The 22,228-nt window shown below is 43.4% G+C and overlaps 1 protein-coding gene across 4 annotated transcripts in view; it reads right to left on the bottom strand.

Moving 5' to 3' along the window:
• Positions 1 to 15,697, bottom strand: part of SRGAP1 (SLIT-ROBO Rho GTPase activating protein 1) — a 129,970-nt gene extending 114,273 nt beyond the window's left edge. For 2 of the 4 annotated variants that reach the window (XM_073555431.1, XM_073555433.1), the window contains exon 1: positions 15,513 to 15,697. In XM_073555431.1, the coding sequence (XP_073411532.1) occupies positions 15,513 to 15,560 (48 nt within the window). In that variant the 5' untranslated portion in view covers positions 15,561 to 15,697. The remainder of the gene's footprint in view (positions 1 to 15,512) is intronic. The other 2 variants (XM_073555432.1, XM_073555434.1) reach the window with 1 other exon arrangement.
• Between the last annotated feature and the right edge of the window lie 6,531 nt (positions 15,698 to 22,228).

Here is a 22,228-nt window from a genome sequence, read left to right as displayed (position 1 = left end):
AGAAAATGCCGCTCTGCTAGTTGGAACAACCGCTCTGCTACAATCATCAGGGGTCTGGAACGGGTCCCGCCTTGGTGATTGATATACGCCACGGTGACCTGATTGTCGGAGAACACTCGCACGTGATGGCCCTGTAGATACACAAGGAGCTTTTTAGCCGCCTGTTCTACTGCTGTCAATTCTTTTAGGTTAGACGACACTCCTAACTGATGATGTTCCCATTGGTCCTGGACTAGCATTTCACCCATATGAGCCCCCCAACCGGAAGGGCTAGCATCCGTGGTGACTATGCGGGTTATGTTATACTCCCAGGGTACCCCTTTAGATAAATTATCCTTGTCTAGCCACCACTGTAGGGACTCCCTTGTGTTACGGGACAAGGTTAGCTGGCCCTCCAAGTAACCCCCAAGGACTTTTTGATGTAATAAAACCTCGATCTGTAGTTTCCTTACATGAAACTGGGCCCACTGGACTGCCGGGATACAGGCCGAGAGAGAGCCTAGAAGGGACATGGCTTTCCTGAGGGACATAGTGGGGTTATTGGAGGCGTTCAGGACCTGGTAATGGAGGCAAACAAGCTTCTCCGGAGACAGACGGCATTCCTGTTTCTCAGAATCTAGGATTAGGCCCAAGAATTGTTGGACTCTCATCGGTTGCAACCGAGATTTTTTGATGTTCAGCAACCATCCTAACCGCTCTAGGGCAGACATTGCCCTTTCTAGCTGTTCCAAACAATGATTCGCCGTTTTGCCTACGATAAGAAAATCGTCCAGGTAGGGGACCACCAGAATGTCTGACTCACGTAGATGGGCCATGACCTCCGCTATCACTTTAGTAAATACTTGGGGGGCGACTGCCACCCCAAAGGGAAGGGCCGCATATTGGAAATGTCGAACTGACCCATCTAACTGAACCGCCACTCTGAGAAAACGCTGATGAGCTGCATGGATGGGTATATGGTAGTAGGCGTCTTTTAAATCTAACACCACCATAAAGCAGTTTTGGAACAGCAATTTTATTGTGGATTTAATTGTTTCCATTTTAAACGGACGTATGACCAGAAACTTGTTGAGGGCCTTAAGGTTTATTATAGTCCTAAAGGAGCCGTCTGGCTTGCGGACCAGGAACAGAGGGGAGTAGAAACCCTTCCCCCATTATCCCTCTGGAACCTCTGTTAGGACTTTCTTGCCGCACAGGTCATGAACCTCGGCCTCCAGGGCAGCTTGTTCTGAAGTAGAAGACCCGAGTGGGGTGATTTTAAATCGATCATGGGGGATCCTAGAGAATTCTAGTCGCAGTCCCACAGCTATTACCCCCAGTATCCAGATGCTATTAGAGATCAGCGACCAGGTTGGGTAGAAGGCAGCTAGTCATTGGGGCGGCTTTTTCATGTCACGAGCTGGACCTTCCTGGCGCCCCCCTCCTCCAAACATGAATCCTGTACCTTTCCTTCTTTTCTCATCCCATCTGCCCTGATCTCTGGACGGCCTTCTACGGCAATATCCTTTCCTGGTAAAGGGACGTCTATAAGAAGGATTCGGCAGACTGGGAAATTTCTTTTTGTCATCCCCAGCTTTTTCTAATAATTCGTCCAGGATGGGGCCGAATAGATACTCCCCCTCGCAAGGAATGGAACAGAGACGGGACCGGGCCTGAATATCTCCCGGCCAGCACTTTAACCAGAGCGCTCTCCGCGCTGCATTAGATAGACCCGCGGCTCTAGCCGCCATCCTTGCAGAGTCTGCTGAAGCATCGGCTAAAAACGCAGCGGCATTCTGGATGATCGTCAGATTTTTTCGAATGGATGCTCTTGAGGTTCCGTCTTTTAGCTCGGAATCCAGTTGATCTAGCCAGACCATCATGGATCTGGCTGTACAGGTGGCAGCTATCGCTGGTCTTAGTGCGCCTGCTGACATTTCCCATGTTCCCTTTAGAAAAGAATCTGCTTTTTTATCTAGCGGATCTTTCAAGGAGGCCATATCGTCAAAGGGTATGGAGGATTTTTTGGACGCTTTGGCTACTGCTGCATCTAGTTTCGGGGCCTTATCCCATCTGCTTACTACTGGGTCATCAAAGGGGTATCTTCGCTTGAAAGCTGGTGGCATGGTGCCCCTTTGTTCAGGTCTTTTCCATTCTCTGTCTATCAGGCTCTGGACTTTGTCATTTAATGGAAAAGCCCTGCGTTTTCTGGGGTCTAGACCCCCGAACATTATGTCCTGTGCTGAGAGTTCCCGTTTTGTGTCCGCTACCCCCATGGTGGACCTTATTGCCTTCACTAGTCTGTCCATTTGATCTAAGGGGAAGCAGAACCGGCTAGAGTCTTCATCCGAGGAAGACGAGGAGGAGGCCGAGGAGTTATCGCCTTTCCTAGGGGTGACTGAGGCCTCCGAGCCTGAAACACTAGCCTCTCTTCTTCTAGACTGTTCCCCTTGAGATAAGACATTCATCTCCGACCTGATTATCTCCCTCAGGCTTGAATTGAAGTCAGGTGTCTCTTCCGCTACCTGCGTAAACGGGGGAGAGTATAAGGGCCTGACAATCTACCCCTGGACTCCCTGTCTCTATCAACCCCTACCGTCTGTCGTATGCATGGCTGACATAACTTTTTAGGGTGGCCATCTGGTAGGGGGCAACTACAGAGGGCACATTCCCTGTGCTTCCGTTTTCCCGTAGCTTTCTTCCCCTGCGAAAAGACATAAGGGAACACTGCATCAGGGTACATTCACGGAGATCTCTTACCCATGCAGTTGAAGCAGGTACCGGATCACGGAGGGAGGCAGGGGGATCCTTTAGTCTGGAGGAACTTCCGCGGCTTTGGTCGCTTGGTCGTCTGTTTCTTTTGCTGGCCACTCGTATGTGGTTTTGTTGTGGCCTGTTTCTGCGGGCGCTCCTGCGCCTCGTCCTGCTGGTCTATGGGGGCTTCCGTCGTATCCATCGCTGAGCCCTTCGGAAGCAACCCAGCAGCGTCCCCACCTGCCTTATATGGCCTCTTGGTGTCCGGGTCAGCAGGGATCTGGCCATGGCACCACCCACCCGGGATTCTCCCATGACCTCCCCCCATGCTCCGGCCCCCCCCACCTTCCCGAAGCCGCCGCCCGCGACCCCCGGACAGGCGTGCACCCGCGGCGCGCATCGGAAGCCGGCCGGCACCCGACTTCCGGTTTCGGCGTTCCCGACTCCGCCCCTTCCGCCGCTCACCAGAGCTTTGCGGGAGCGCGCGCGAAGGAGCCGGCACGGCGCCCCCCGCCCGGAATGCCTCCCAGCCCCGCGCGCGCCGCCATGACCGCCGACGTCGACCGGGAGGACCGGACCCGGGGGAGCGCACCAGGAGGGCCCGGGGCATACGTACCCGGTGCTGGCGCTCTGGAGGCGGTGTCCACCGGACCCTCTGCTCCACCTGCTCCGTCCACTGCCGTGGTGACCTATCCGGCCCCACCGTGGCGCTTCCAGGGACCCCGCACTGACCGAGGTAGGAGACCCCCCCGCTACCTGGGTCGGTCAGACGGCCTGGGAATCCATGACGACTCCATGACGGACGATCTGTAGGGAGTCCTGTCCTCTAGGAACAGGAAACCAACTGATGCGTGGGAGAGGTGCCACCCTTTTTGTATCTGTAGGTTTCCTGTTCCTAAAGGGCGGATCCTCTCTCTCAGGTGGTGCTGTCATGGACGACCGATAAACATACATATCTGACAAAATATAAAAGAGGTTAACAGTCAATATCTTTGTAACTCCGAAAGTCTTTAAAAAAAAAAATTTAATTCCTGCTATTCCATTTGATTGGGCTAAACCTCTATGGCTTTAATGTCTCCTACACCTCCCACAATACATTCTACATTATTAGTTGTTTTTCTTCATGTAGAATTAACCTACAAGGAAAGAAAGGGTTTTTTTCATTCCGATATTTCTGTTCCATTGACTTGAATGGGACTTCCGGGATCGGAATCGGCGATACCCGATACTTTTTGGATATCAGCCGATCCAATCCAATCCGATATTTTTCAATATTGGGTGGTATCGTTCAACACTAGTCATAACTTATTTTTACCATTAAATATATTTTTTAATATTTCCACAGTGGATTTATTTGACGTGCACCCAAGATTACAGCAAGTCATCCACAAACCTGACATGCAGCAAGCTGGAAAAAGGTTCCCAAATTATTTAAAGAAAATGTATGATGAATAATTTAGGGACAGAATAAAATGCTACAGTTACAAAGGGTCAATGTCTACAGGAGGTTTGCTCTCAGCCTAGTAAGTTAGGTGGAATACAGACTACGGCGAGATTCTGCATGAGGTTACACAGATCTGTAAATCAGGACTGCCTAAAAAACCTAAAAAAACATACAAAACATAATACATACAAGACAAACATCACTAGGCTTGTCTAGAATTACAATCAATACCCATGTCTATCTTCTAAAGCATCTATGAGTTTAGACACCCCGGTGGACTGGCAGTGTGGCTTTGAAAAAGTCTATGGTTTTATATGTCAAGAATAAACACAGCTGGTGCTGGGAGATGAAAGAGGGAAAGAGGCCGGACCATGATGAAAGAGCATGAAGTTATGACACCGGCAAACATATGTGATGCAGAAAGTTTCTACTTATAAGCACTTTACTCAGCCTCACAATATAATGAAGATGTAGCCTGTGCAGATCTAAGCTTTGGTCAAGACACTAAACCAAAGAAATGTTGTCTTTTCACATTTCAGCTTTTAATCCTAAACCCACTATGTCAGGAATGAATGTTAGCAGGCCCGTGTTCATTTATGCATATTTCCAGATTAGACTAGATTATGATAAGGGTCCAAGTTCACCATAATGTAACCCACCTCCACTTTAACCCCTTGATCTGATAGAAGGCAAATTTACAGACATGTGTTTACTAGAAGAGACTTTGGGATTTTGAAGGTTTGTGAATATGAACAGAGGCATAACTAACAGGGTGCGCGAATAGCCGGGCCTGTGCTGGAGGGAGGCCAGTCAATGCCAGCAGCTATTTTAGCTGGATGTGTGTCTGGGGAAGAAATGTATTGTGCCACAGAGACCCGCTGGGTCTCTGCACTGCAATACACGCTGCTGTGCAAGTCTCTAGTGGGGCTTTACAGTGACGTCATGGCTGCCCGTCACTTGCATGCTTAGGTCAGCTGCTGGCTTCTGTGCAGGCTATGGAAAGAGGATGTCACACATCACGGGAGAGGGGAAGATTAGTAGGATAGCTTAATTTTATAATATATATTGGATAAAAGCCGCAGAACAGGGACATTATTACTGGAAGAAGCCAAGGATGGGGCATAGCATACCAGGATTGAGCCCAGGATGGGGGACATTATTGCTGGAAGGGGCCCAGAATAGGGAACATTATAGGAAGGGGCCAGGATCGAGAACATTATTACAGGAAAGAGGCATAGGATGGGGGACTTATTACAGGAAGGGGCCAGGATCGGGAACATAATTACAGGATTGGGGACATTGCTAGCTTTCTCATCCAACACATTTGTCTACACTGGATCTGGAAAATGCAGGTGGGGCCCAGGTCCAAATTTTGCACCAGGGCCCATTGGACTCTACTTATGCTACTGAGTTTGAAAGCATCTATTGGCTTATTATGTGGGGAATGTATGTAATGGCAAAACTGCTTGAGAAGACCTTATACTTCCCCACCAATGAAAAAACTGGCATCTAGAGAGCAGAGACGTCTGAATTCAGCTTAAGGGTCAGTTTATTGAAATATCTGTCTTCTTAACTGCTATATAGTAGGTAATTTGGTACAGCCACTTCCTGTAATGCACACCAAAAGCCCTATTTGGCCTAAATTCAAAACATTTAGAAATATTCAGAATTAAATTCAAACATTATATCACTGTAAATAAAGTTAAGGATTACAAGTTACAGGAGAAATCTAAAAAAAAAAACAAAAAAAAAAAAAAAACTATCTACGAGGGGGTACCTCTAAAAAGGATAATTATTTTCTGTAGGCAAGTGGATTGGCAGAGCTTCCCTCTCCCGCTTGGAATTGAAAGAACTTGCACAAACTGACCCTGATTTTTTGTCGAAAATCATCACAGTGGATGAATCATGGTGTTAAACCTATAATCCTGAAACAAAACAGTCCTGCCAGTGCAAACCATCTTCATGAACCTGACCAAAAAAAAATCACGGCAAGTGAAATCAGACTTGAAGTCCATGATGGTTTGTTTTTTCAACATCAAAGAAGTTGTTCATGTTGAATTTGTTCCTCAGGGCACCAAAGTGAACCAACATTAAGAATAAATAAATAATCTACATAGCGCTAACATATTCCGCAGCGCTTTAACACTACTATCTGCAAGTGCTGAAGTGATTGCGTGAGGTGAGAAAAAAAATGATCTGAATTGTGGTAAGCGGGGGACTGGCTGCTTCATAATGACAACGCGTCTGCCCCCAAAGTGTTGAAAATCAACCAATTTTTTGCAAAAAAAAAAAAAAAAAAACGGCATGACAATGTTTTTTCACCCCCTTACTCGCCTGACCTAGCCCTCTTCAATGACTTCTTATTCCCAAGAATGAAGAAAAATCTAAAGGGAAAAGCATTTTCAGAATGTTGAAGAAGTTAAGAAACAAATAGGTGGAGGCATGTAACAGCATCATCTAATGGACGGTATTTAAGGGGATTAGTGTATTCAAGATGTTATCTTGAATAAAGAAAATAATCATTATGTAATTGTCATTTTTTTGGGTTTACCCCGAATATATAGAGGAAGCAAAAACCTCAAGTTATTCAAGTATTTAGCTGCAATACTCCGGAAAGCAAAATGAGTAGGGTAACAGGTAATGGCTGCGGGCATGCCCTGTTGTGGGTGTAAGCCATACTGACATGAGATTTTTCTCACAAAAGTTGTATGTTTGGAATGCGCACTTTTTGCAAAAACCATGCAGACAAACGAGCTAAACCCACTACGATCAGTGTTAGTACTAACTATAGTCGTTTAACCCCTTAAATGCTACTGTCAATCAATACAGCACCTAGATAGTTAACAGAGTGTGGGGGGCACCCTGAGATTTTGATTGTGTGGTCCTGATGTTGGTGATGGAAATTCATGGCCAAATAATGGCCTTAGAGTCTGCCGGCTACAGAGGCCTGTTCAGAATTTATCAACATTTACAGGGCAAAAATGAACTACTTAAATCTGGTTATGCCACTTTGCATTAATTCCTGAAAAGCACCAGAAGGGTTAATAAGCTACCAGAAAGTAATTTTGAATAGGTTGAGGGGTGATTTTTTTTTTTTTTAAATTGTATCACCAATATATAGGACCCCCAAAGTCACTTCAAAACTTAATTGGTCCCTAAAAAATAAAGTTTTGCACATTTTCTTGAAAAAAATGAAAATTACTGCTACATTTTTAAACCTTTTAAAAAGCTAACAAAATAAAAACATTTTACAAATGGTGCTAATGTAAAGCAGACATGTGGGAAATGTTATTTATTGGCTTATATAGAGTGCTGATGTGTTTCCTTTTTCTATACAATGCAGTCATTGCAGCTTGCACCTATTCGCACTAAGGCTGTGTGCACACGACGCGGATTTTGCCGCAGTTCCGGCCGCTGCGGACCCGCAGCAGTTTTTGCTGCGGTGTACAGTACCATGATTCCCTATGGGAATCAAAAACCGCAGTGCAGACGGTGCGGAATTTTCCGCGCGGATTATCTGCGGTTTTCAATCCGCAGAAAGAATTGACATGTCAATTCTTTCTGCGGATTCTCCTGCGGTTTGCCATCTCCTCCATTGAGGAGATGAAAAACCGCAGGGCAAAACCGCAGAGCAATCCGCAGGTAAAACCGCAGGTCTTTTGACCTGCGGTTTCACCTGCGGATTTTACAAAATCCGCGCGGATGAATCCGCACATAATCCGCAGCGTGTGCACACAGCCTTAGGAGGTGCTGGTCCAGCTATAAAGTTTACATACCCCGGCAGAATTTTTGCTTTCTTGCCCTTTTTTCAGTCAACATGAATGATGACACCAAAATTTTTCTACACTCATGGTTAGTGGTTGGGTGAAACCATTTATTGTCAAACTACGGTGTTTCTCTATTTAAGGCTGCGTTCACACGTCGCAGTTTTATTGAGTTTTCGCAGCGGTTTTTAACGCGCGATTTTGCCACAAAAACGCAAAAACCCAGCATCCCATGCAAATCCTATGGGATTCCGCAATGCTGTGCTAATGCTGCGGATTTTCAGGCGGCGGCATCGCATCGTGGAAAAATATGCAGCATGCTCATTATTTTGCGGAATCGCGGCGATCCCGCACCCATAGGATTGCATTGTTCCGCTTACTTCCCACCATGCGAAAAGTAAGCAGAACATTTGCGGATGGTACCCACGGTCTGGAGGAGAGGAGACTGTCCTCCTGGCTCTGGGTACCATATCCCTGTAAAAAATAGAATAAAAAATGGTGTTATATTCACCTGCCGGCGTCCCGGGCAGCCTTCCCGGGCCTCAGCGATGCTTCCGTTCCCAGTAATGCCTTGCGAGACCTTTGATGATGTTGCGGCCCCAATTCCTCGCGAGACCGCAACGTCATCAAAGGTCTCGCAAGGCATTACTGGGAACGGAAGCATCGCTGAGGCCCAGGAAGGCTGTGCGGGATGTCGGAAGGTGAATATAACACCATTTTTTTTTTTAAATTATTTTTAACATTATATCTTTTACTATTGATGCCGCATAGGCAGCCTCTTTAGTAAAAAGTTGGTCACACTCGTCAAACACTATGTTTGACGAGTGTGACCAACCTGTCAATCAGTTCAAGCGATGCTACAGATCGCTTGGAAAATGCTAGCATTCTGCAAGCTACAAATGCTTGCAAATCGCTAGTTTTTCCATGGGAAAATCGCGGGAATTTAAAATGTGATTTTCCAGCGGAATGGAATTCCGGAATTCTCGCGGTAACTTCCGCGAGAGTTTTGCTACGTGTGCACATAGCCTAAATCATAATGACAACCCAAAACATCCAAATGACCCTGATCAAAAGTTCACATACCCTGATGATATTGGCCTGATAACACGCACAGAAGTTGACCCAAATGGGTTTGAATGGCTACTAATGGGAACATCCTCACCTGATCACAATCATTCATATTCTCTGAAGAAAGGTCAAGAAAGCAAAATTCTGCAGGGGTATGTAAACTTTTGCGCACAACTATCTATATATATATATATATATATATATATATATATATATATATATATATATATATATATATATATATATATATATATATATATAGATATATATAATTAGCCATGCGAGTAACACAGGCAGGTGTACTGTATCTTACATGGTCTTATAGGCACATTGTGATCATGTTGGATGCTTTAGCTCCTTGTTTTTCTTGTAATAAAGTTGTAGCTTTGCTAAAATTCAATGTGAATGGTTGTGATGTCTGAATAGACAGTAACAGACAGCAACAGGGCTGCAGCTGTCTATTGTGAAACTAATGTAACAGAAAAGTGTCATAAAACCTATTATAACTGAAAAAGTAATCTGGCTGTAAAGAGGTTAACAATCATTGCGTCCTCACTAAAAAGATTTAATCATATAAACTTTGACATTAAAATGGAAAGAATTAATGACACTAATAAAAAGTTTGCTAGTTACTTGTAGACAAAGACGCAGTAACGGGGAAAAAAAGCCTAAGCTGGCATGATTGGTACAATTAACAACGGAGCCCAGCATAGCTATAGTGAATCCTATTTTGGGGGGCACATTCCTTGTGATTTCTGGCACTCCACGCAACACTGGGCACAAAAACAGAGACATTTAGGATGCAAACTGGCTGCAGTGGTTCTATTGGAAGTGGAGCAGAGTGTTCCAATGAACACAGCCTTTCACATCCTCAATTGGGAGTGATGACAGATGCTAACAAGATGCTGGAAGCAGAAGGAAGAATTCCGAGGAAGCCAAAGCCTTGGAAACCCCAGACCTTGGGCCTTCAGGGTGCATGCAGTGCTCATCTGAGTGCATGTCTTAGCATGTGTGATAATGAAAGGAATCAAGCTAATCTGCTGGAAAGGAGCTCACTTCAGCATTTCACTTAGAAACCACTAATGAAGTTTAAGAAAATAAACAAGAATGCTTAGGATCCAAAGAGGGGCTCTTCCTCTTAATTTAACCTATTCAGGTAACTACAGCAGTGTTTCATTTTGTATTATTATTGCAGCTATTGTTATGGTGTATGCCTTACTTGGTAAACACTACAATGGAGATAACAGCATACAAATAGTATATGGTCCCCACCAGTGCGCCAAGAAGGAGGCCATGTTTACCCAAACGTTAGAGGAGTCTCAGAAGTGGAACCCACGTATCAAACATTTATGACTCACATGGGCTTCTGGAATGGTGTAATCTGACAATATGGCTCTTAGGTCATGTTCACACATTCAGTATTTCAATTATACAGTATATACTCGAGTATAAGCCAAGCCACCTAATTTTACCACAAAAAACTGGGAAAACTTATTGACTCAAGTACATGCCGGGTAAGCATGACTCCTCATTCCCCATCCTGGTCTGAAGGGCTCCTCATCCCCATCCTTGTTTGCATGGCCCCCATCAAAAAACATAAAAAATAAACCATCCTACTTACCTTCCTGCACTCCCTTGCAGCGTCTTGTTCTGGTACAAGAAGCTGATTTATGCTTTAAGCTGCGAGCAGCACGGTCGTCATGCACTGCTCACAAGCAGAGCAGAGCTGCTGGAATACTCACTACTCTGTAAGTCGAGACTATGTGCGTGGAGAGCAGTGAATATTCATTTCTCTGTAATAGCAGGTACTGTAGTCGCAGCCGCTAGCTTCCTGCAGCTGCCGGACAGTTACGTGTGCCCGCTACCTAAGAGAAATGAATATTCACTTCTCTCCACTCACAGCACGGTGAATATTCTTTTCTCTTTAGTAGCGGCCACAGGCTTTAGCTGCAGCAGCAGTCTCCTGCCTCCCGTGACCCACTGCTCCTCCACAGTCCCTCCATCTTCTGGACCCTCACTCTAGTATAAGCCGAGGGTGATGTTTTCAGCACAAAAAAATATGCTGAAAACTCAGCTAATACTCAAGTATATACGGTACTTTTCCTCTGACTATTCCTCTCCTGATTTTGGAAATACTGATGTAAAATATTGATCACGTCAACCTGACCTTAGACTAGAAAAATCTGCAAACCCTGCTTTTTAGACAGTTTTAGGTCCATGTCTCTAACGATGGATTACAGTGTGCAGATACGCAGGTGCTTCTCACAAAATTAGATCATCAAAAGCTTAATTTATTTCAGATCTTCAAAACAAAAAGTGAAACTCAATATATAGAGTCATTACAAACAGAGTGATCTATTTTAAGTATTTATTCGTTAATGTTGATGATTATGGCTTACAGCCAATGAAAACCCAAAAGTCATTATCTCAGTAAATTAGAATAAGTAAAACACCTGCAAAGGCTTCCTAAAGGGGGTTTTACACATAGCAATATCGCTAGCGATATCGCTATGTGTGATACTTACCTCCGACAGGCTCCCCCGCTGCTTATCGCTGATCGGGCGGCTCCATTTCTCGTCGTCTGAATCCTGCTGGGCTTCCTGCTGTGTGAGACAAGCGACGCTGGACGCGGGCGGGAGGACGTCTGGATCGCTGTGTGTGAAAGCTGAGTATCGTCCGCTGCGTCGCTGCTGCATCGCTGTGAGATCTTTCTGTGTGAAAGCTCACTAGCACTCATTTAGCGATGCACCAGCGATCCTGACCGGGTCGGATCGCTGGTGCATCGCTAAATGTAAAAGGGCCTTAAGTGTTTAAAAAGGTCCCTTAGTCTGTCTCAGTAGGCTCCACTGAAGCCTGCTGACTTGATAGTTCTTTCCCTGAAATTTTCCTGCCCTTTTCTCTCTACACATACCTTTGATCATTGTAGCCAAAGAGTACTACTTTAACCTCATTGGTCCACAGGACTTGTTTCCAAAATGCATCACAATTTTGTTTAGTTGTTCTTTTGCATACTTCTGACACTGAATTTTATGGCAAGGACGAAGGAGAAGTTTTCTTCTGATGACTCTTCCATGAAGGCCATATTTGTGCAGGTGTCTCTAAACATTAGAACAATGTACCACAACTCGAGAGAGTCTGCTAAATCTTTCTGAAAATCTTTTGCAGTCAAGCAGGGGTTCTGATTTGCCGCTTTAGCAATCCTACGAGAAGCTCTCACTGAAATTTTTCTTAATCTTCCAGACCTTATCTTAACCTCCACTGTTCCTGTTAACTGCCATTTCTTACCTACTTTTCGAACTTAGGAAAGGGCAAGTTGAAAACACTTTGCTATCTTCTTATAGCTTTCTCCTGCTCTGCGGGCCTCCACCATTTTCATTTTCAGAGTGCCAGACAGCTTCTTAGAAGAACCCATAGCTACTATTTTTTGGCACAAGGTTAGAGGTGGATGGGATTATATAAAACTGGGAAATTTGCTTCACCTGGCCTTTTGTAATGATGATAGTTAACAAATCATAACCCTAACAGGCTAATTAAGGTCTGAAACCTTGGTCAAAGTTATTGGAGAACACAAATCTCCCTCTGTGCCCAAACTTTTGCATTGGTCCATTTTCCTTTTTATAACTACTTACTTTGAAAATCCATGCCAGAATGGCTATGTTGGGCTCTAACTCTTTTCAAACTTTGAAAGTAATCTCCACCCACTTGGCAGCTCGTCATGTGTCCCTCCTCCCTGCCTCCTGTGAATTGGACACTGGTTCTCTTTCACACTTCAGGTGGACACATAAAATGCTGACATGGATTTCAAATAAGTACACTAGCCTCACCAGTTCTACGAGATCTAACCATCTGAATTTTGAAAATTGGTCACAGATTCGCTGAAATATCGCTATTCTAAGCTGTAGACATGTTTTACTTATCAAAATTAGTAATATTTATAGTTCATTTTGGGTTTTCAATTTTCTAAATCAGGTTGGAACCCTGACATTGTCAGAAGGGATTGGGAGTTTCCATATAAAAACCTTCATTAGCAATGTCTACAGTGACTTGCAAAAGTATTAACCCCCTTGGCTGTTTACCATTTTGTTACTTAACCTGTGTTTAAAAATATTTTTGTATTCAGATTTGTGCGAGATACATCAGCACTAAATAATCTAAGTTGGTGAAGTGAAGTCAGAAAAATATAGGCATAAATGGAATTATAAAATGTATGGGATCAAATAACTAAAAATTGACATGTGCACATGTATTCACCTCTTTTGTGATTAAGCGCCTAAAAATTTCTGGTGCAAGCAATTACTTTCATAAGTCATATGCTTAGTGAAAGGAAGTCCACCTGTGTGCATACTAAGTGTTAAATGTCTGTCAGTATATACAAACCTTTCCTGAAAAGCCAGACAGAAGGAGGAGGACGTCATCGCTAGAAGATGGGAGACGCCGGTCTGCAACACCCATCGGACCGGACCGCCCCCCCGGGTGAGTATAATATAACTCGTTTTTCTTATCTTTCAGGTTACATCGGGGGCTTAGCTACAGCATTACAGAATGCTGTAGATAAGCCCCTGATGGAGGTGGCCACATCTCACAGGGCGAAAATGAGGTGACAGATTCCCTTTAAGCAAGAGACACCACTAACCAAACAACACAATGAAGATCAAGGAGATCACCAAACAAATCAGCCACAAAGTTGTTGAGAAGTACAAGACAAGGTTGGGTTCTAAAAAAAAATCCCTATCTCTGATGATCCCGTGGAGCACCATCAAATCCAGTATCCTCAAATGGAAGGACATGGTACCACAACAAACCTGCCAAGAGAGGGCCGCCCACCAAAACGCTCAGCCCGGGCAACAAGGGAATTAATCAGAGGCAGCACAGAGATCAAAAGGTAACCTTGATAGAGCCGCAGAGTTCCTAAGCAGAGACTGGAGTATCTGTCCTTTATGGAAGGAGTGGGCTGGTGAACAGCAAACTTGAAGGAGCTGGAGTAGTTTTGCTTGAGGAATGGGCAAAAATCATAGTGGCAAGATGTGGGAAGCTCAGAGCTTATCCAAAGCGACTTTAAGCTGTATTTGTCACAAAAGGACATTCTACAAAGTACTGACTTTAGGTAGTGAACAGTTATGCACACTGACGTTTTTGGTTAATATGTTGTTTCCTTCACGATAAAAAGAAAAACAAATGTTCACAGTTGTAGGCATGTTCTCTACATGGAATAAAAGGTGGTGTGAACACTGTCTTACCGACTTGTTCACTGTATGTGCATGGACTATGTGTTCGTTTTTATTCCATTGGTTTCTTGCTTTTGCAAGTCTTGGGGAGGTTTCCACCCCTCCCTTGTGAGCCATGCACATATAAAGCCATCTCACACAGCATGCCCACATCAGACATTGCCTCTCTGAACCCTGCTCATATAGGTACTGTTCACATGGTCAGGTTTTAAATACATTGGATAGGACTGCTCTGACGGGTATACCTTGGCATTGGTGGAGCGGCTTAGCGTACATTTTTTGCAAAAAACGTATCAACTAAATACCCTGTTTTATCACCTTTTTACTAGCACTTGCTGTTCATTGTTGGAATTATTTTACAGCAGAGTATTTTTTCACATTTGTTGTACTGTGTTTTTCTGTGTTCCATATTCTCCACGTGAACTGATAAACCACCCCCCCAAAAAAAAAAAAAAGCCATTGTAAATTACATCAGTCATAGAAACAGTGACCCCCGAAATCCTGGATTGACTTAGGACAGCATATAAAATATTTTCACCACAAATCTATAGTGAAGGCCAATAATAAAGAGGGATCAATAGGTCTGAGTGGATACTTAATGCACGCTACAGTAGGCGAGGTAGCTACAGTAGGCGAGGTAGCTAAGGTAGCACTTTTTCAGGAAAAATTGCTCACATTCTCCTATCTCCCATGATGGGGTCTTAATGGTGATAATGGTGACTGTCAGACTCCCATCAAGCAGAAAATCCACTTACAGACAATTATCACTATAACTTGTTATTTGCTGGATATAAAAAAAAACCTTGTAGGGTGTAAGAAGAAACACATTGTACGCTGGTGATAAGAGGATCTAATCCCATGTGGTCCAGTGAACTATGTTGCTGTAAGAAAACAGACAAATCTTATAATTTTTGGTCCTTTCCTCTACATTGTGTAATTTCAAGGATACAATGCAAACACAAAAGCATCAGTCATCATAATACTGTTTTTAGATAATTTGGTACAATCATTTCATAACAATTACATTTCGGAAGAAGGTAAAATGTTAAAGTATGATTTAAAAAAATAAATAAATAACATTCCTTGCATTACCATTACAGGTATCTGGCATTGTCAGTCATGGGCTGGATCCAGCATTGTATCATGGTTTCCATTTATAACTGAACTCATGACTCAAATGAGAGCAGATCCTAACAAACATTAACCATAGCAATAAAAATAGCAGGAGAAGCTCATCATACAGCGACATGCATGGTTGGGTGCTGGAAGAAACTATACCTTTTTGAACATCCTTGTGGAGTCCTCACTAATCTGCATGAACCGCATTATAACGTTGTTTAGGTAAATATCACTCAGCGTTGCGTGATCTTTGCTTTCTCTCCTCACTTGGTTCAAAAGTAAATACCAGCAATTCACGGGGGACAGTAAATTCTGGTCTTTCCTATAAAAAACAATTACACACAATTAGCAAATAAGGTAGTATGCATGAAAGTTAATAACTGGATTAATATCTGTGAACACAACATACTCTTAATGCTGAAATTGCAACACCAAGAAGGAAAAGTAATGGAATTATGGAAATCACAGAAAGGATAGACAGGATAATGATGTACAAATGATTGAAAAAAACAACATTTTGTATAAAAAAAAATCTCAATTTATTCAGCATGAGAGCTACGCTCAGATATATACGCACTTACACACCTTGACAGCTATCAATTAGGTTATTTAACCCCTTCATGACCCAGCCTATTTTGACCTTAATGACCTGGCCATTTTTTGCAATTCTAACCAGTGTCCCTTTATGAGGTAATAACTCAGGAACGCTTCAACGCATCCTAGCGATTCCAAGATTGCTTTTTGGTGACATATTGGGCTTCATGCTAGTGGTAAATTTAAGTCGATAATTTTTGCGTTTATTTGTGAAAAAAAAGGAAATTTGGCGAAAATTTCGCAATTTTCAAATTTTGAATTTTTATTCTGTTAAACCAGAGAGATATAAGACACAAAATAGTTACTAAATAACATTTCCCATATGTCTACTTTACATCAGCACAATTTTGGAAACAAAATTTTTTTTGGTTTTGTTATAAGGGTTAAAAGTTGACCAGCGATTTCTCATTTTTACAACAAAATTTACAAAACCATTTTTTTTTTTAGGGACCACCTCACATTTGAAGTCACTTTGAGGGGTCTAATATGGCAGAAAATACCCAAAAGTGACACCATTCTAAAAACTGCACCCCTCAAGCTATTCAAAACTACATTCAAGATTATTAACCCTTTAGGTGCTTCACAGGAACTAAAGCAACGTGAAAGGAAAAAATGGACATTTTAATTTTTCCAACAAAAATTTTCTTTTAGCAGTAGTTTTTTTTCATTTTCACATGGGTAACAGGATAAAATTGATCCAAAAATTTGTTGGGCAATTTCTCCTGAGTACACAGATACCTCATATGTGGTCATAAACCACTGTTTGTGCGCACAACAGGGCTCAGAAGGGAAGGAGCGCCATTGACTTTTTGAATGGAAAATATGCTTGAATATTTAGCGGTTGCCATGTCACATTTGGAGAGCCACTGTGCGCCTAAACATTGGAACTCCCCCACAAGTGACCCCATTCTGGAAACTAGACCCTCCAAGGAACTTATGTAGATGCAAAGTGAGGTGCTTCACAAATTGATCAGTAAAAAAAAAAAAAAAAAAGTACTTTTCACAAAAATTTTATTTAGCCTCAGTTTTTTTCTTTTCATTTAGCAGTAGTTTTTTCATTTTCACATGGGCAACAGGATAAAATGGATCCTAAAATTTGTTGGGCAATTTCTCCTGAGTACACCAATACCTCATAAGTGGTCATAATCCACTGTTTGGGCGCACGGCAGGGCCCGGAAGGGAAGCAGCGCCATTTCACTTTTTGATTGGAAAATTAGCTCCAATCGTTAGCGGACACCATGTCGCGTTTGCAGAGCCCCTGTGTGCCTAAACATTGGAGCTCCCCCCACAAGTGACCCCATTTTGGAAACTAGACCCCCGAAGGAACTTATCTAGATGTGTGGTGAGGACTTTGAACCCTCAAGTGCTTCACAGAAGTTTATAACGCAGAGCAGTGAAAATACAAAATCATTTTTTTTGCTCAAAAATGATTTTTTAGCCCACTATTTTTTATTTTCACAAGGCTAACAGGAGAAATTGGACCACAAAAGTTGTCCAATTTGTCCTGAGTACACCGATACCCCGTATGTGATGGTGGGGGGGGGACCACTGTTTGGGAGCATGGGAGAGCTCAGAAGGGAAGGAGAGCCATTTTGGAATGCAGACTTTGATGGAATGGTCTGCGGGCGTCATGTTGCGTTTGCAGAGCCCCTGATGTGCCTAAACAGTAGAACCCCCCCACAAGTGACCCCATTTTGGAAACTAGAACCCCCAAGAAGCTTATCTAGATGTGTAGTGACTGAGCACTCTGAACCCCCAAGTGCTTCACAGAAGTTTATAAAAACGCAGAGCCATGAAAATAAAAAAATATTTTTTCCTCAAAAATGATGTTTTAGCCCACTACTTTTTATTTTCCCAAGGGTAACAGGATAAATTGGACCCCAAAAGTTGTCCAGTTTTTACCTGAATACGCTGGTACCCCATATGTTGGGGGAACCACTGTTTGGGTGCACGGCAGGGCTCAGAAGGGAAGGAGCGTCATTTGACTTTTTGAATGGAAAATTAGCGCCAATCGTTAGCGGACACCATGTCGTGTTTGGAGGGCCCGTGTCTAAACTTTGGAGCTCCCCCACAAATGACCCCATTTTGGAAACTAGACCCCCTAAGGAACTTATCTAGATGCATAGTGAGCACTTTGAAGCCCCAGGTGCTTCAGAGAAGCTTATAACAGAGCCGTGAAAATAAAAAAAAATTTCTTCAAAAATGATTTTTTTAGCTCGCTATTTTTTATTTTCACAATGGTAACAGGATAAATTGGATCCAAAAGTTGAGGTCCAGTTTGTCCTGAGTACGCTCGTACCCCATATGTGGGGGGGGACCACTGTTTGGGCACACGTTGGGGCTCGGAAGGGAAATGCCGACTTGATTGAATGGTCTGCGGGCGTCATGGTACGTTTGCAGAGCCCCTGATGTACCTAAACAGTGGAAACCCCTCACAAGTGACCACATTTTGGAAACAAGACCACCCAAGGAACTAATCTAGATGTGAAGTGAGCACTTTGAACCCCCAAGTGCTTCACAGAAGTTTATAACGCAGAGCCGTGAAAAATAAAAATAATTTTTCTTCCACAAAAATAATTTTTTTAGCCCCCAATTTTTTATTTTCCCAAGGGTAACAGGAGAAATTAGACCCCCAAAGTTGTTGTGCAATTTTTCCTGAGTACGCCGATACCCCATATGTGGGGGTAAACCACTGTTTGGGCACACAGGGCTCGAAATGGAGGGAGCACTATTTGACTTTTTGAACGCAAAATTGGCTGGAATAAATGGTGGCGCCATGTCGCGTTTGGAGACCCCGTGATGTGCCTAAACAGTGGAAACCCTTCAATTCTATCTCCAACCCTAATAATAACCCTAACCATAACCCTAACCCCAACACACCCCTAACCCTAATCCCAACCCTAATTCCAACCCTAATTCCAACCCTAACCCTATTTCTAACCCTAACCCTATTTATAACCCTAATTCTAACCCTAATGCTAACCCTAACGGCAAAATAAAAATATTTTCTGTATTTTATTATTTGTCCCTACCTATGGGGGTGATAAGGGGGGCGGTGATTTATTTATTTTTTTTATTTTGATCACTGTGAAAATTTATCATAGTGATCAAAATAAATGCAGATTTGAGCCGGCGCACTGCGCATGCGCCCGCCATTTTCCAAGAAGGCAGCACCCATGATCCGGGACGGCGGTACACCGGGACGGCCAGAGGGACTTCGGAGGCACCGTGCAGGGTGAGAGGGGGTGATCGGATGGCGGGGTGAGCAGATTATGACAGCGGCTGCCGATCGGCGCTGTCAGTTGGTGGCGGCGGCCGATCGGTGCCGTCAGTCGGTGTGGGGGGGTCGGGTCTCGGTCTCCAGCCATGTCCGATGCTATTTCAGCATCGGCCATGGCTGGATTGTAATATTTCACCAAATTTCATCGGTGAAATATTACAATCGCTCTGATTGACTGTTAAAAGTGAAACAGCCAATCAGCGCGATCATAGGCACATGGGGGCTAAGCCAAGCCCCCTGGGGGTTAACCATCAAGTGTCCTGTGTGTGCGGGTCGGGTGACCTTTCAGTGACCCCGGTCACCCGACCAGCAGGAAGGCAATTAATTCATGACGCCACATTGGCATGACTTTTCATGACGCCTATGTGGCGTCAAAGGTCAGGAAGGAGTTAAAGAAGTTGTCCACTACTTTGACAACTTGTTGTCATCTACTTGGACAACTTGTTGTCATACCCCTAGCTTGGTCCTGAAAAATTAATAAAGCCTATACTCACCTCCTGTGTCATTCCCGTGGTGTCGGCACTTACACACACCCCCTCCCCTCCCGGGGCTCTCATGTGGTCTTGTAACACGTGACACCAGAGCTCGATTAGAGCTGGTGTCACTGTCCCCACCTTCAGACAAATCAAACAAGAGGAAGACCGGCATCAGCTGCAGCTCGGATTTACCCTTCATGCTAGATTTGTCCCAAGGCGAAGGAGTGACACCAGCAATGATCGGGCGCCGGCATCACAACACCGCACGAGAGCACCAGGGAGAGCAAGTGCTGACACCGTGGGAATGGCACCAGAACGGGAGGAGAGTATAGGCTTTAATATTTTATGTGGGCCAAACATTTTGATCAAGAAGGGGTTGTCTCAGTAGCGAACAACCCCCTTAAGGTTGTATGAGGAATGTTCTGCCATGCTGAATGCACTTGACCATGCAAAACCACCTCTAGCAGCTCCCCGTGTAACTGTTGGCGATTGATGCCCCAGATGAAATGGGAGAAAAGTCTGGAGACACTGCAGGCCATGGCTGCATGCTTAGACCAAGCTGGCTGTTCTGAGTAACACAAGCAACATTGGGCCTGGTGTTGCCGTGTTGAAAAACTTCTCCAGGAACACTTGGACAAATGGCCACATTACAGGTTTTACCACCAAACCAACATAATGCAGAGCTATTAATGTGGAATAAAGACTTAAGGGGTCCAGTTATCATACATTATGCCATTCCACATCATAATCCTGGGACTTGCGCAACGTTCCCTTTTACGTCCCTCTTCATGACGTTGCCTATATGGTTTCCATACCAATCTCTGGCTATCATTGTATCCAAGACAAAAGCGGGACTAAACACTGAAGAGGATAGTCATCTATTCCAGTTCCATTGTCAACTTGTTCTGTACCACGATGGCTTTTGAGAATAGGTGGCGGCATGAGGTCAATAGATCACCTACAGCTGGATGTTTGGCTCATAGCCTAATTTTGTGCAAACAACTTCTGATGGCTTGTGTAGACTGGTGCCAAAGAGTTGGCATGTGACACCAAGACATGTAGCTCCTGCTACTGAGAGTTGCCTGAATGACAAACCATGACCCCATGGTAATAACAAACCCTGTGTAGTCTAATCCTGCAGTAGTGCTATCTTTCACCTTTTCATTGATTTTCCTTACACAATCAAATTTACAGTAACAAATTGAGAAATGATGATATAAGGTACGACTACAGTATCAGCATTAATAGGGTTTGCTTGATGGTTTGTGGTCTGTTACTAAAATCTCATTGACACAGATTGTTTTTTTTTGTCATCTGGATTTTGTGCTTTGCATGTTTTTTTGCACAATTAAGCATGTCACTTCTTTCAGCGTTTGGGACCCACTGAAATTAACAGGTAATGAAAAAACGCAGAAATGGTGCAGTAAAAACGCAGGTATCAGGTTTTCCTGCGTTTTGTGCCAAACCCTGATTCTATAGAACAGGACTTTATCAGCATGAACAAGAGACAAATCTAGCAAGCCAAAACAGCAAAAAAAGCACAAGAAAATACAGCAAAAAAACGCACAGAAAAACGCAGAAAAAAACTGAAAGAAAAAACAAGAAAAACATGCTTTTTTTCCTGCAGCTTCTTTCCTGCCAAGTGATCAGGTTTTGCTGCAGGAAAAAAAATGCTGAAAAACACCTTGAGAGAACTTCCCCCAATATGTGAATTATGGAGCCTCCAAGAAGTAGAACATTTGTATGAAAAGTAAATTTTTCTGGCAGAAATGTTTTAATCCACTAAAGTTATCGGCTCTTTAATTAGGATTGTATTGTATTTTTTTTCCACTGTCAACTCAAGAATTATAAAGCATTTAGTCAAGATAATCAGTATGAGCTAGACCTGGGCAAATAGAGTGGGGTTAGGCGAGTAGTTTTATGTTATGTCATGATTGATGCATATTTCTAAATCTAGTCATGTATTTAAGAATCCAGCACTCTATTAGATGCGAAGATAGTGAGGTTTATTAGACAATCTAAAGTGTATGACTGAAACATTAATGCCATAGATCTTCGTCAGATATACGGGTTGTAGAGCAAGGGAGAAAGGCGTAATAAACGATATGAAGGTGACAGCTGTAGGGAAATTCATATCTCAGGTGCTGTCGCCATACACTTCATGCGTTTGCTATCAATTCTCCCTTATTCCTTGTACAATCCACATGTCTGACAAAGGTCTATGGTGTTACATGGAATGTTACAACATTATACACATTGAACTGTCTAAAGAACATCACTATATTCGCATGTAATCGAGTTCCGGACTCTTCCATACATAGGACTGTTTCGGGTGGGAGCCCATCCAAGCGCCTGAATTCCAGAAATGACGTATCCCCAAATTTATAGAATACAGTTTCCTAGTAATTTAGTTATGGAAATAAAAATGAGGAGACATCACTAACTTGGAAAAAAAATAAATATTCATGACTGACATCACTAGATGAAGTATGCAAGATCGCTCAATAATCCCCAATATGGAGACA

The sequence above is a fragment of the Dendrobates tinctorius genome, unplaced genomic scaffold (assembly GCF_039654945.1).
Source record: "Dendrobates tinctorius isolate UK_male_01 unplaced genomic scaffold, ASM3965494v1 ptg000224l, whole genome shotgun sequence".
Classification (NCBI taxonomy): Eukaryota; Metazoa; Chordata; class Amphibia; order Anura; family Dendrobatidae; genus Dendrobates; species Dendrobates tinctorius.
This window is presented reverse-complemented; position numbering and strand designations above follow the sequence as displayed.